General features: G+C 31.1%; 1 protein-coding gene across 1 annotated transcript in view; it reads left to right on the forward strand.

The window, feature by feature from the left end:
- Positions 1–15292, forward strand: part of unc-13 (protein unc13 homolog) — a 907591-nt gene that overhangs the window by 268753 nt on the left and 623546 nt on the right. The window contains exon 7 of the mRNA XM_089594724.1: positions 10727–10798. Coding sequence (XP_089450850.1) covers positions 10727–10798 — 72 coding nt within the window. The remainder of the gene's footprint in view (positions 1–10726; positions 10799–15292) is intronic.

Raw genomic sequence — 15292 nt, forward strand, 5'->3', positions numbered from 1 at the left:
GTTTATAAGTCTTTGAAGAGGTCGACATCGTTCGACAAAAGGTCAGACTTATAAAAATAAAGAATAGTGCTTCTTGGAAATTCAAAGTGATCAGTGATCCGTTGGAGGCAAAATGTGAGAGAATAAATAAATACAAGTAAGGTGTATTTAAATTTTCTTGCGTTGATTTATTAATGCGCAACGTTTCGCTGACAATATGCGTCAGCCTCATCAGGCTACAAAATTAAAATTAAAAACACACAATGAGTGATCTGGAGGGCTCAAACACAAAAATACAATAAATTTTTGTGTAAGTTGTTACCGCAGGTACGCAAGAATTCGTAAGTTTGATTGACTTACTCGTCACCTGTCGTGCTATCGACTGACAATAAATTACAACAACAAGCCAGCGCTTATATAGGCGGAGCCGCAAAGGTAGACGGTAAAGGGCGATGAACTCGATCGGGACATTTAAACTTTCGTAGTAAAGGAAGGTATGCTCTATTAAAGGAAAGCACATCCTCCTTTCTATTGATGTTGTGTTTGTCGAGTTTTATATAAAGCATTTCGGAAATAATTCTTTTTTTGTTATTGGATTCTTTGTCAAGGATTTTAAAGTTATCCCAATCAAATTCATGGTCAAAATTGATTTGGTGTGCACAAACAACGGAATCAGAGTTTTTACTTTTCATATGTTTACTAATGCGGACCTCCACCGCTCGCTTTGTTTCACCCACATATGATGCAGGACAATTTTTACAATAAAACTTATATACTACATTTGTCTGTTTACGTTTATTCGTTGTATCTTTTCCTAAGCGGACGATATGCTGCAGTTTATTGTTAATGAGAGGGTAAGTGTGAATATTGTAGGGTTTTAACATGGTTGACATTTTTTCAAAATTATTGTCGATGTATGGTATGCCAATTTTGCAGAGAGGGTGTTTGTAGTGCTTCTGTTGTGATTACTATATTTGTGTCTTTTTAATCTGACCTTTATGTTTTTATTAATAAAGTTAAAAGGGGAATTGTTTTTTATCAACAGGTTTTTCCCCCTAGCAATATTCACACCGTGAAAACGTGTACTGGCAAGTAAGATCACCCTATCAACCAAATTAAAAACAATATTTCTCTTATAGCTAACTGGATGACCAGAAAAATAATTTAAGATTTGTCCAGACGAAGTAGGTTTTTCAAACCAGTTAAAATTAAAATAATTAGAATTTTTTATTATCGTCAAGTCTAAAAAGTTGAGTTTCTTGTCAATCTTCATTTCATATGTAAATTGTAGTTTGGGATGATATGAATTAAAAATGTTTAAAAATTGGTCAATATGGTCAACATTTATAAAAAGTAATACATCATCTACGTAACGCAAATGAAAAGATGGAATAATATTATAGTTATTTTTTAAGATGGAGAGACAATCATTTTCCAGGTCGTCCATTACAAGGTCAGCAAACAAAGGTGAAATAGGAGAACCCATTGGCGTGCCGAAAATTTGTTGATAAAAAATGTTGTCAAAAGTAAAAAAAGTATTATTGAACGAAAATTCTGTACATTGTCAAATTTTAGCAACCGGGATGCGACATTTATTCATTATGGTCACAATACGTCGATCGATGCTCCGTAGTACCAACTCTCGAGGAATATTAGTAAATATGGAGCTGACATCTAAAGACATTAGTCCATATAATTAAGAGTGGGCTTTATATTTTTTAGTTTGTTTTTCAATTCAAAGCTATTATTAATGTGTGATATTAAAACGTTGACTGACTTCTTGAGTTCATCGTAAATTACTTTTGCTAGAAAATATGTAGGGCTATTTATAAGATAAATGTTGACCATATTGACCAAATTGTAAGCATTTTTAATTCATATCATCCCAAACTACAATTTACATATGAAATAAAGATTGACAAGAAACTCAACTTTTTAGACTTGACGATAATAAAAATTCCTAATTATTTTAATTTTGACTGGTATGAAAAACCTACTTCTTCTGGACGAATCTTAAATTATTTTTCTGGTCATCCAGTTAGCTATAAGAGAAATATTGTTTTTAATTTGGTCGATAGGGTGATCTTACTTGCCAGTACACGTTTTCAGGGTGTGAATATTGCTAGGGTAAAAAACCTATTGATAAAAAACAATTACCCTTTTAACTTTATTAATAAAAACATAAAGGTCAGATTAAAAAGGCACAAATATAGTAATCACAACAGAAGCACTACAAACACCCTCTCTGCAAAATTGGCATACCATACATTGACAATAATTTTGAAAAAATGTCAACCATGTTAAAACCCTACAATATTCACACTTCCCCTCTCATTAACAATAAACTGCAGCATATCGTCCGCTTAGGAAAAGATACAACGAATAAACGTAAACAGACAAATGTAGTATATAAGTTTTATTGTAAAAATTGTCCTGCATCATATGTGGGTGAAACAAAGCGAGCGGTGGAGGTCCGCATTAGTAAACATATGAAAAGTAAAAACTCTGATTCCGTTGTTTGTGCACACCAAATCAATTTTGACCATGAATTTGATTGGGATAACTTTAAAATCCTTGACAAAGAATCCAATAACAAAAAAAGAATTATTTCCGAAATGCTTTATATAAAACTCGACAAACACAACATCAATAGAAAGGAGGATGTGCTTTCCTTTAATAGAGCATACCTTCCTTTACTACGAAAGTTTAAATGTCCCGATCGAGTTCATCGCCCTTTACCGTCTACCTTTGCGGCTCCGCCTATATAAGCGCTGGCTTGTTGTTGTAATTTATTGTCAGTCGATAGCACGACAGGTGACGAGTAAGTCAATCAAACTTACGAATTCTTGCGTACCTGCGGTAACAACTTACACAAAAATTTATTGTATTTTTGTGTTTGAGCCCTCCAGATCACTCATTGTGTGTTTTTAATTTTAATTTTGTAGCCTGATGAGGCTGACGCATATTGTCAGTGAAACGTTGCGCATTAATAAATCAACGCAAGAAAATTTAAATACACTTTACTTGTATTTATTTATTCTCTCACATTTCGCCTCCAACGGATCACTGATCACTTTGAATTTCCAAATTCACCGGAGGGCACTGATATATACTAACAAATCAATAGTGCTTCCTTTTTACAAAGTTTGTTTGCATTTATTTTATTAATCAACCCTGGAGCAGGATGCAGGGGTTAATAGCTTTTATCGTTATTAGAGTCCTCCGGACAGTAAGAATTACTCTTCAAACTTGGAAAAAAAATATTTAAGTTAGATTAAAAAGATATAATCATATTAATCACAATAAAATTTTTATAAATACTCATTTTATTTGCAAAGCTGGTGTACTACATATAGATAATTATTTTGAAAAATTATCAATAATTCTAAACGTTACAACATTCACAATTATCCACTTACCGACAACTAACTAAATGACGTGATCTGCTTAGGAAAAGATAAATAGGGTCAACTTAAAGAAACAAATGTTTTACATTATTTTTTTGTTAAAACTGTCCTGCGTCAGAAGTGGATGAATCACAACAAGTGGCCAAAGTGTGTATCAATGAACACATAAAGAACAAAATATCCTATTCCACTGTTCGCGCACATTAAAATACTTTTAACCATGAATTTAATTAAGACAACATCAAATTCTTTGACAAAGTACCTAATTACAAGAAAAAATTCTTTCTGGAATGTTTTGCATAAAACTAGACAAGAACAACATAAATAAGAAGGAAGATGTACTTGCTTTCAATCAAGCGTATCTTCCCTTACTACAAAAGGTTATTTGTCCCCATCGAGTATAACGCTATTTACTGTCTACCTATATTGCTTCGCCTTTATAAGTGCTATCGCATTATGTAGTTTATTATAAGTTTATCGTTAAACCTGTGACGACTAAGTCGAGGTACTTACAAGTTCTTGAGTACTTATGTCAGTAATTTGTATGTAAAAGTTATATTGTTGTGTGTATGTGTTTAATCAAATTAATTTTTGTGTTTTAGACTAATAAGGATGATAAAAACGGTCAGCGAAAGGTTGTTAGAATAAGCCGGCATAAAAAAAATTAAATATACCTTGTGTTCATTTATTTTGTATGACTCACCCCTGTTTGATCATTAATGACTTTGAATTTCTAAATTGATTGGAGGGCACTGAAAAAATTCTAATTGGTTTTCATATTAGTTAAATCTCATACAAAATTTTTGAAGAAATCTAAGAACTTTAATTTTAATACGTGAAATAAAGAATATAATATACAAGCTAAATCTTTATAAAAAATTTCGATAACACTTTTAACAAATTTTTCCAGAAGTAATGATTAGAAAAAAAAGAAAACGGAACGGTTTTTATGGGACAGTTGGAACGGTTTTGTAACGTTTGTTTCATCTGCTCTAACCTTAAAAAACGCAATGTAGTCATGATAAAACACAACTTGCTTCTTACATATAAAAATTGTGTCAGTATCGTTTACTTACCAAATTACTTGTATTTCTATAATTATTGAAGTAATGCGACTTTTTATGTCCAGTAGTTAAGAAAAAAAAAGAAGATCAACAATAAACACACCTCTAAAGACCCTATGTAAACAACTCTGATTCTCCCACCTTTTTGAACCTGGCAGTTACTTCAGATTATAATTTTTAAAAGTTTTTTTTAGTGAAGGTCGAAAAATAAATCATTTCGTTTATGTATTCGTAAGTTTTTTTATACATTATTTATACGTGTATTAGTATCATAAATAAAGTACCTTTCTAGTAATAGTGTTTAAAAGATGAAGCTATAAAAAGCCCTCCGACTCCCTCACCCTGCCACACGTAAAAGAGGGAAACAGTATTCACAGAAAATACTGTTCGAAAGATTGTTGCTTGTTTGCTTTCAATCTGACTCCCGATCTCTTAGCGAATTTCTCAGATCGTTGGATTTTAGTTAAAAATTGTGCGTGTAAATGGACGTGCACTTTGAGACAGCTCTCCCGAAAACTATATATTGCGTTTTATGGACTGTATTTTGGAATATATCCTTTACAACATTCATAGACTCCTATCGTCAAGTAGTTGTAGATTTCAATAATTAAAAGCTCATTCACCTGCTATTATGGACTTGTTGAAACTGCATAGAACTCTTTGAAATATAACTGCAGCAACTGTCAGTGTATTTTCTGCAAATCAGTTACACTTTAATTAGGTGAGACTGTGTGCTCTCATAGCAAATACTGATAAAAGCTCAAAACTTTTTGAGTTTATATGTGCAACAACTAATGAATGTTTGCAGCAGAAAGGAAACAAATTTTACGAAAGTAAAAACCATAGACATATAACAATAGAGGACGAAAGAGACCAGCTCATGAGATCAGAGTATAGAAAGGTTGCTGCATATGGGCCTTGACTATCATTGTCTTGTTGACTCACACGATTGGCAGATACACTCAGCAAGGGATCCCTACACAACAAGCCAGAGTGAGAGAGTCTCCCTACCCACACCTTAAACCTAAGCCCCGACCACTTCTTACAACTTAAATATAAGATCTTGTGCATTACAACTCTGATCTATGATAGCTACGTAGACTAAATCTTTTTCTGTAGCCATACTGTCCGGGTTTTGATTCCTGTTTTTTTTTTTTTTTTTTTTTTTTTAACTAGCACAACTTTAATAAATGGACTTCTACGTGCACGATATATGTCATTATTTAACATAATTTTAACAAAGCTCACTCAAAATAGGAGTAATGTTAAGATAAAATCAGTGAAAAATAAACCAGAATGTTAGAAGTGCATTAAAGAGTCAAGCCTTACCATTTACACTAAATTATTGTAATTGGCATTTACTTTAAATAAGTTATAGTAATGTAACTTTTTTTGCATTAAAAATGATAAAATAGGCACAGTATTTACTTACTATACTTGAATCCTTATATGTTATTACGTTTTATTTATACATATGGCAGTGGCAGCACCATAATATTATTTTAGTTTTATAATGAGTAAAAATAATAACAACTGTTTTTAATTATTTAAATAGATTTATTTAACTGGCAACTTGAGAACTAGAAATTTTTTTTCTATTACAAAAACAATACATATTTTTATTTTAGGTAGTCTTTAGTGTCTTATATCTTAAGTGAGTAAATTATGTCTGTCTTACCTATGATAATTATAATATAAATTTCACTTACGGACCGGAAAAAATTGTAACTTTATATTTTTCATGCTTATTCTGTTGTTATTGTTATGAATCAAACAACTTTCATGATGCATTCTAATGTCTATATTTTCATTTATAATAAGCACAATAATTTTATGTCTATGATTAATCAAGGGATTTGGTAAAAAAAATGATCATAATTGAACAAATGGTTAAACAAAGTACGCATAGTACTATTAACTATTACTGAATGTATATTTTTGAAAAATAGACTTAGAGTCTGACGAATTACTCTCTTAGTACATTTGTATACACTAATAACGATTATACTTATAATAACTAATTATATTATAATATTATATAATTATAATAACTAATTATGCTTCGTAACATGAATAATGTTGATTCTTTGTCAGTATCGGTACCATTAACTGCAGCCAAACATTAGTATAGTGTACAATTCGTTAGACAAATCACTGATGTAACTATTTAAACTAACAATGAAAGTTGTACCTAAGGGTGAACAATTAGTTGACGCAGAAATACTTACATTTAACTTATAACTTATCAATCTTTTAATAGCTAAGAGGTATTACACTGTTGTAGGAATATTGGTAAGACCGTTTATACTGCAAATAATTGAAAGGAGCATTTTAATAAGCTCCTGTGACAGTTCGTAGTTCAGTACATAATGTAAGTATTTGTCATGTAATGAATCTCGAGCTAAGCTGTATAAATTTGACAAACACATTATTAATCCAGCGAAACCCGTACACACTGTGGTACTGTCTGTATTTTTAACTAAATGTGTATAGTCGTTTGGTGAAAAATAATTTTTTTTACTTTTTTTTACAGGTTGCACGATTTTTAGACTTTCTATATACGTTATAAATGTTTCTACTTTCACTTTTAAGTCACTTAGATAATCAGTTGTAACTGCAGATCGTCCTAAAGTTTTGCAAAATTTGTTTCTCACATGTAGAAGATTGAGTGTCATTTATGTATTTACAAAAAGCCGAAGTTTCCGCCGCTTGACAAAATTTTTATCCATTAAATATTATTCCAAAATATTTAAAGCTATAGATGTGCTATTATTAAAAATCTGAACGGCTAAAAACATTCATATTTTTTTTTATTTTTAAAATGTACATGTTTATTCTTAGTTTTAGTTGTGCAGTGTCATTTTTCCTCTTTCTATTTGTTATTTAATTTTTTTATGAACTCCCAACGTATTAAATATAACTCATTGTTAAGTATGGGGCCTTTAATTGTAAAATAGCTTTTGCACGATCTTATACAATGGCACCGAGCATAGAAAATAAATACTGGCTTTCCTGTCTCAGGTTCAGGAAAAAAGGTTTTAAAGTGTTTTTGTCCGTATAGTTCAAATAAGCACCGAGAGATTCATACGCAGTTTTGTAAGCCTGATATCAGTCAAAAATAACACTGGTAACATTGATCCCATCTGCTTGAATTCTAATTAGGAGATCTTTGAGGAGAGTTGACTTTTCCACTTTATTTAATGAATTTGTGAGGTAGTGGGCAACGGGCGCTTTGAATACGCTATAAACACATACGAGCACATACACGAATGCCTTTGTTACTATTTTTAATTCTCTGTTATGTTTAGTTTCATTTAATTGGCCTTTCAAGTACCAACTAAACTTCTTCACGTTTGACTAGAACTGTTCCACTCCTTAGGTTGCTTTATGCTCATTTCATTGTAAGTTTGCTTAAATACCAATTCATTGCCTTTAATATACTATGCTTTTACTAATTTTGCGATTTTCGTATCTGTTGAGGAATGCCCGGTCAGTAATCATGCGAGTTAAGCCACTTGTTAGGAGTTCCAACTGATGGCAAGCATTTCAAAAAACTGCTTTGCACAATTTCATACGCAGATGGTGAGTGTGAGTGTAGGCTTCTGGCAAAGTTCTTTAAATTTGGAGAAAAAGCAGCGGTTGCTTTCTTCTCTTTCACGCATACTAGTAATTTCTGAACGGGCTCCAGCCAATCCTATGAAAGTAAATCTTAAGCAAAAAAAAAAAATGAAAAAAATGTATTAAAATGAAATATCAAAAAAAATTAAAACAAGAAATAAAAAAAAAAAATTAAAACAAGAAACAAAAAAAAAATAAAAGAAACCGTGGGTCCCATGACCCATTTATACCCCCTGGTTTGTTTTTAATTTCTTTTTTTATTTTTTTTTTGTTTCTTGTTTTAATTTTTATTTTTTATTTCTTGTTTTAATTTTTTTTGATATTTCATTTTAATACATTTTTTTCATTTTTTTGTATTTCCTTCATTTAATTCCTTTTTTTATTTTCATATTTAATCTTTTTTTTTCATTCCCTTTTTTATTTTATTTTTCTTTATTCCTTTGTATTTATTCATGTCTTTTGTAATTTTATTTCATTTTATTTTCATATTTCATTTCATTAATTTTTTTTGAAATTTTTTTTTTCACTTATTTTTTTGCGATTTTATAGCTTATTAATGCAATTTTTATTTTATTCTCATATAATTACTCAATGACATTGTGCCATTATTTGTTTATCAAATTCAAAATAAGTACCCTTAAAAACCATGAAAATGATATGAAACTCGAATTATATTTATATAATGATCTTACATAATTCATTTATAATTGATTTACTTTGAATTACTTTATTTATATAATTATAAGATAATGTAACATAATTCGTTTATCGAATTCAAAATAAGCGCCTCTAAAAACCATTGATACATTCTTCAACTCTATTCCACATTTTTTTTTTTTTTTTTTTTTTTTTTTTAATCAAGTATTTAGAAAACAAATACAAATATAATTTATCATGATTCGAATGTATTATCAGTGAATGCATGTAAAAATGGAATGTTATAGTTACGAACCACACCATAAGTACAAGAAATCGAGTTTCTATTGACGGCAGCGCTCGTAGCAGAGTGGGTAAGGTCCTGGACTCACATGCAGGAGGTCGAGGGTTCAAAACTCTTTATTGGAAAATGTTTTATTTTTTTTTTTTTTTTTTTTTAAGAATTGTAAAAGAAAAAAAATTCAAAGTGAAATAAAAATTATTGTGAGAAAATAAAATTGGGAGTGTGAGGGAGAATGGTGGGCAAAGGTGTGTGGAAGAGTAACACGGCACGGTTGGCCGATATACATATATAGTGGGGAGAGGGGGTAAGGGGGGGAAACTTGAGAGGAAAAGTAAACCACTTTCGTTTCAAAAAAAAAAAATCTGTCGGTTTTAAAATTCCAGCCCCCCGAGTAACGTGACATAAAGAACTTCGTTCTAAAAAATTTATCGTCATCTCAGCAAAATAAGAAGTAAGAGTACGAAAAGATTTAGACGTTAGAGTGGAAAGTTTCATTAAGTATACAAACTTCTATCGTTCAAAATATTTTTTCCTTAAATAATCTGCTATTTCTTTAATAAAAGCAGTCTTCTCTTCTCACAATCTGCTGGTCTGCTCTTTACTTTCTCTCTGCAAAACCTACAATGAGTGAGCGTGCCTCGGGAAGTGTATCAAACAATCGTGTAAGTCGACAAGACAAGGATAGAAGGGGCCCATATGCAGCGATCTCTTTGTATTCTAATCACGCTGCCACTTATACGCTAGTATAGGATTCGCTCACTCTATTTATATTTATATGTATGGTGAAAACAAAATAAAACTACTTTTTTTACAAGAATTACATCTTGTATCCTTGGTTCTTGTAGCCAGCTATTTACATTAGTTTTGTTTCATGTAATTAATAGCATTAAAGTCTTAATGCAGAAGATATATTAAAACAGTATTTCTTACACATTTTCAAATGAAATACTATAGTAATGTTTTATTACAGTATAACTGCTATATTCAATTTTTTTTCCTTTGATTGTTTATCATTCCTCCTAAGTTCAGGTATGCCTTTTTTGGTAAGTCTCAACAAGAGGTTTCTAAAAATTCAACAGCACAGGAGAAGCAAGAAGTTATGAATGGTCACCCATCCAAGTAATATCCACACCAAATGTTTCTTTATCTCAGAGACTGACGTGATTGCAACTCCAAAGCTGCGCTACTATAACTACTTACTACTACATGTACTTAAAGAGTATTAATTGTTATCTAAAATGAATAAAACTTGAATATTCTTTTAACTGCTATTTTCCTGACAAAATCTTTATAGTACTTCAATTTTTCATACTGTCTACTATAGAAGGACTTTTTTATAAACTCAAAAGATATTTTAATAAGAGCGTATTCCATACATAAAGGTTTTAACGAAGACTTGTATACATAAAACAATTTTATTCGTTAACAAAAAAAAAATTTGTTATTTAAAAAAGGTACGGGATATTAATACATGAATGGAAAAATAAAGCTAATCAAAGTAAAAGAACAGCTTTAGTTACTGTGTTTTTATAACTACCTACAATAATATTATGTTAAAGTTAATTATAGAACAAACTATGGACAAAACATTTTTCTAATAATGAATAAGTGAGAATCCAAAAAAAAAAATCGTGTGAGAAACTTACCATTGTTTATAAATAATTTAAAAACTATTATAGTTTTATGTATTTTTTAAAATTACATTTTAATTATTTCAGACAATGGCTGCAACGAAGAGAAATGCTGGATTATCAGCAGTTACACGCGCAACATTAAATGATGAGGAGCTGGTAAGTATATTTCTATATAGTTATATTGTTTAATTAATAAAGCGATCATTCATTGATTCATCAATTAAAAGACTACTGACTAGCTACGAAAATTTGTCCTAATAGATATCAGTCCCTGTAAATTTATCTGAATTCAGATAGATAAAAAGTTAAAAATAAATTTTTTTTAAGTAAGAGGTTTAAAATTACAAGCATACATTTTTTGTCTACTCAAGGATTATAGAAAACTCATTCTAATGTAAAAAAATTGTATCTGCCATATTCAAAGTACATAATAGTTTATGATGTAAAATTTTTTTAGCTTCTGTGTTAAGTTATTTTCTTTTTGTAATATAGTCACGTCAAACCACTTGAGAGTTTATCAAAATCATTATTTTTAATGCCATTTTACATGCAAAGGCAATATATAATGGTGAAAGCTGTTCCATTCTCGATAGATATTTTTGTAAGCTTTTCAAAGAAATATGTTTTAATATCTTCTTAGTCAAATTCTCAGTGCTTAAAGAGGTAATGGAATGCTGTCATTGTGGAAGATTTGTTTTTTTTAAATAGCTTTTTCTGCCTGATTGTGACCCTTAAAATTTAGAAAAACATCTGAAAGTGAGCTCATGTGTAAGAAAAAACCTACTTTTCTAAGATTTTTTAAAACATAATTTGAAGCTTAAAAAAATTCATGAAGTATTCAATAATTTCTTAAGTTGTAAAGAATGCATTTTTGGTAAATTAAAACAAATATTTTTCTTGTATTATTTTGTGATCTAGTAAATAATAGCATTATTTTTGGAATTTCTTGACCAGAATATGCCCAAAATAAATAAAATGAGTGTTTTCACTTTATTTTACAGGTTTCTGAAATATAACCTTGAAAGTTAATAGCCTAATAGTTGCTAAATCATCAAAAACTACTTCTAGACAGTGGTTTAAGCTTTAAAAGTTTAAGAATTGGAGATTCACTCTTTTAACAAATTAATGTAGCTAAGTCTTAGCACTTCCATCTTAATGTTGAATTTTGCAAATACGCATACAGGTATTATGAGTGCTATGTACATCGTTGCATGCAAGTATTTATGTATTGTCTATATTTTTCTACAGACTTATAGTCTATTGTACATACACATATATAAACAAATAAATATTCATACACTTATATATACACCAAAGTATCACAAACCGTTGTAATCGCTAACTGCAACAACTACTCAACCGTTTTTTATCAAATTTTGCATACTAATAGCAATGAATAAGCTCAAAGTTTTGCAGTAAAAACGCTAGCTGTGTGCCATAGCTTAGTAAAATTTGTTAGGTGGAGTCAAAGTAATGTTAAAGCCACTTGCAATAAAGGCAGAGCACCAATAAAACAGAGCTCTCAGTCATGCAACTGAGCATCCAGGTAACCGATGACACTCTGACAGCCTGCAATGGGTAAGCAACCTACACTTATTCACACTCTGGATTACCTACATAACTAAGTGCTAAAATAAAAAGTTATTCCAAACGTCAATGTCACCAGGGTTAGACCCATGTACATTTGGCCACGGCACAATCAGCTCCAAAATGCTGAACGCTGGCGTGGCCGTTTTTTTGAGTAACCTAGTACTGCCAAACCGCCACCTACAACAGCAAGCTAAGGAGATGGTCTATAAGGGCTTTCCATGGACCCTTTCTAGGCCTGTCATAAATCTTTATGTTTACTAAGCCACCATCAATCTTACTAATCTTTGCCAGGTTTATCCAACGATAAATTATCTCGCCAAATAATGTATTTTTTTCACAAATATTTTCGAAAAATATTTCAACGCAAATTGAGACCACGATTTGCCCACTAATACACTATATAAAGCTGACTACTTTCAAACCAACTGAGTTATTTACTGGCAGGCATAATGAAAAGTGTTTTTCACCATGAGGCTGGGTGACCCGGCCATCGATGATCGTACATTACTTTCTTGACTCTAAAAATTCAACCAGATATCACAAATCTTTGTCAACGTATGTGTTTGACAAATATAATAGAAAAACTAAAAAGAAGAAGTAAACTTAAGAAACTAGAACGGTCTTTAACAGGCGAGTGACATGAACGGATCCCCGCCTTAGATCATTAAAACGACTGAGCTCCATGATTAAAAAAAGATGCTTCGGATGTCAAAGTCTGTGGCAGCCTGGCATAATACAAGAAGACATGTAAAAAATTACATTAACTAGCTTTAATATTTCCGAATTTTGTGGTCTTTCTCCTGATCTGTCTGGTGCTATCACAGAAGGCCAGAAAAGATCACCCTAAGGTATCGAGGCAGTCACGTTTCCTTGTAACTTTAGGGAAGAAAAAGTTTAGCTCACCAGTCTTGTTTAGGACCATTCAACGTCAAACTACCTTACCAATAATTAAAATACAACTTATCAAAGTTGATAAAAAGATACAACCCCCTTTTTTCATGGTAGAATTATAGTGCAGAGGCAGAAACTTATAAATAGTTATAAGTGTGGAAACTAAGGAAACAAGATCCTCGTTAAACGTACCTTGGGTACTTCTAGATACGCCAGTTAACGTTCTAAAGGCAGCTTACGTATACATATATATCTGCCATGCTCCCTGTCTAGCTCAACAACTAAACTCAGGTTCTAGTCTGAGAGCTGGAGGTTCAAAAAACATGATTTTTCGATGTTGGATGAAATTTAACGAAATATTGAAAAGACTACATATTGTTACCGAAATAGTTATCAACTAAAAAAGTTAGAATGAAGTAAGTCACAAAGGCTTTTTTACTGCAAAATATATTTCAAAATCAATTTTTTTCCGTTATCTCCCAATATCTCGGAAATAGAACAATTTCTCGAAAAAAGTTATTAACGACAGTTGTTCACGTAATAATCTTACGTAACGGTAAGTTTGTTTCCAAAGCTAAAAGTTGTTTTTTCAAACTGGAAACAAGTGGTAAAGTTGTAAAAAGCAAACAACAAAGAGATATAAAAAAGAAAGGAAAAAAATCATTTTTTAAGGTTAATATTTGAACATAAGATAGGTATAAGTATTGTTTACAAAATGCATCAGGTCCGCTTATTGAAAAGCAATATAGTGACATATTGCAAAACTGTTAATTCGAAAGTTTACAACGCTATAAATTCTCTCAAAGAGAGTAAATCTGGATAGAACACATTGAAATCAGTAGGTATGAACATTATCTATTGTCGAGCAAATGCTTTTTTTTACTTGTTAAGCCTGATATACTGTGTGCAGACGATGGAAACTTGCATAAAAGTACATGACGAAAAAGATTAGACATTAATCGTCAAAAGGTTTGTTAAGAAATCGTTTATTTAATACAGTGCGTACGGTCAAAAAAGTGCTCAACTGCGTTACTGCATTGATAAAGCTACACACCGCACTCACTATGTATCGACATCACGCCTATATTTGGCTCGCTCGGGTATCCCTCGAGTGTTTAATTGCAAAACAAATTACTTCGCAACAAACACACGTGTAAGAGTTAAATTTATTCTTATTTTGCGTATTTTTTTTCTCATCTTTACAAAGTTGTTTTTTTTCGCTAAAATACTTGCGCTGGCCTTAAGGGGGCTCCTTCGCGAAAGTCCCCAAACAGAGATATATTATTTTTTGTAAATATAAGTCTACTGAATTTAATGGTGGTCTAAATTATATTTCGAATGGGTCAAAATTTTGAGAAATCCGAGCTCAAAGTTGTAACTATTAGCACGTGTTCCTATGGGGCAGCGTGAAAAACAATTTGTTTTCGTTTATAATAAACCTAAATTAAAAGTCCCAGCAGACTGAATACATACGTTTTATAGATGAAGTCTTCCTCTGTAATATGCTGTATTAAAAATTGTGGATAAAGAACCATTTTAGCGAGATATTTGTGATGGAAGTAAATAAATAGTGTCCAGGAGGTCAGGAGGTCACGTGGGTAGCAGACGTACTTGTTCACGACATATATATATACCATGTACCTATATATTACATCGCTATACTACACCAACACAGGTGGTCTGGTCTGGTGGTGTACCCTCGTATGCACTAGACTGGTCAAAACAATAATTAATTTTTCGTACAAAGTTAAACTGCACACATAAATATCATTTTTCCCACTTCATACGTTATTAAAAATATCATAATGATTTTCAGATACATTTGTTTATTGAGAAACAAAACTTTATTTTTTGTTTGTCTTTGACCTCAGCAGTAGTCGTAGGAGCCCCCTTAAAATACGAGAAATCATTGTGGCTTACTATTTTCACAGTTTTCCTTTCGAATTTAAATTTCTTCTGTTTAAAATGGTGAGTGAAGTTGTTGCCGAGTAAAAATATATACAATTATCAAAACTGGAAATTATTTTTACTTTTGTGCTATTACACATGTTTAGGTACAAAAATATAAATACGGTCACTATTGAAACAGTGATTTCTTCGCAATAGATTCGCTAGCTACTTTCTCTTCAACGCTTTTTTATACAGTATTATTAAGCAATTAATAAATTT

Source organism: Copidosoma floridanum, unplaced genomic scaffold, assembly GCF_036245765.1.
Source record: "Copidosoma floridanum isolate Cflo_tuat_1 unplaced genomic scaffold, Cflo_Japanese_pri ptg000021l, whole genome shotgun sequence".
Taxonomy (NCBI): domain Eukaryota; kingdom Metazoa; phylum Arthropoda; class Insecta; order Hymenoptera; family Encyrtidae; genus Copidosoma; species Copidosoma floridanum.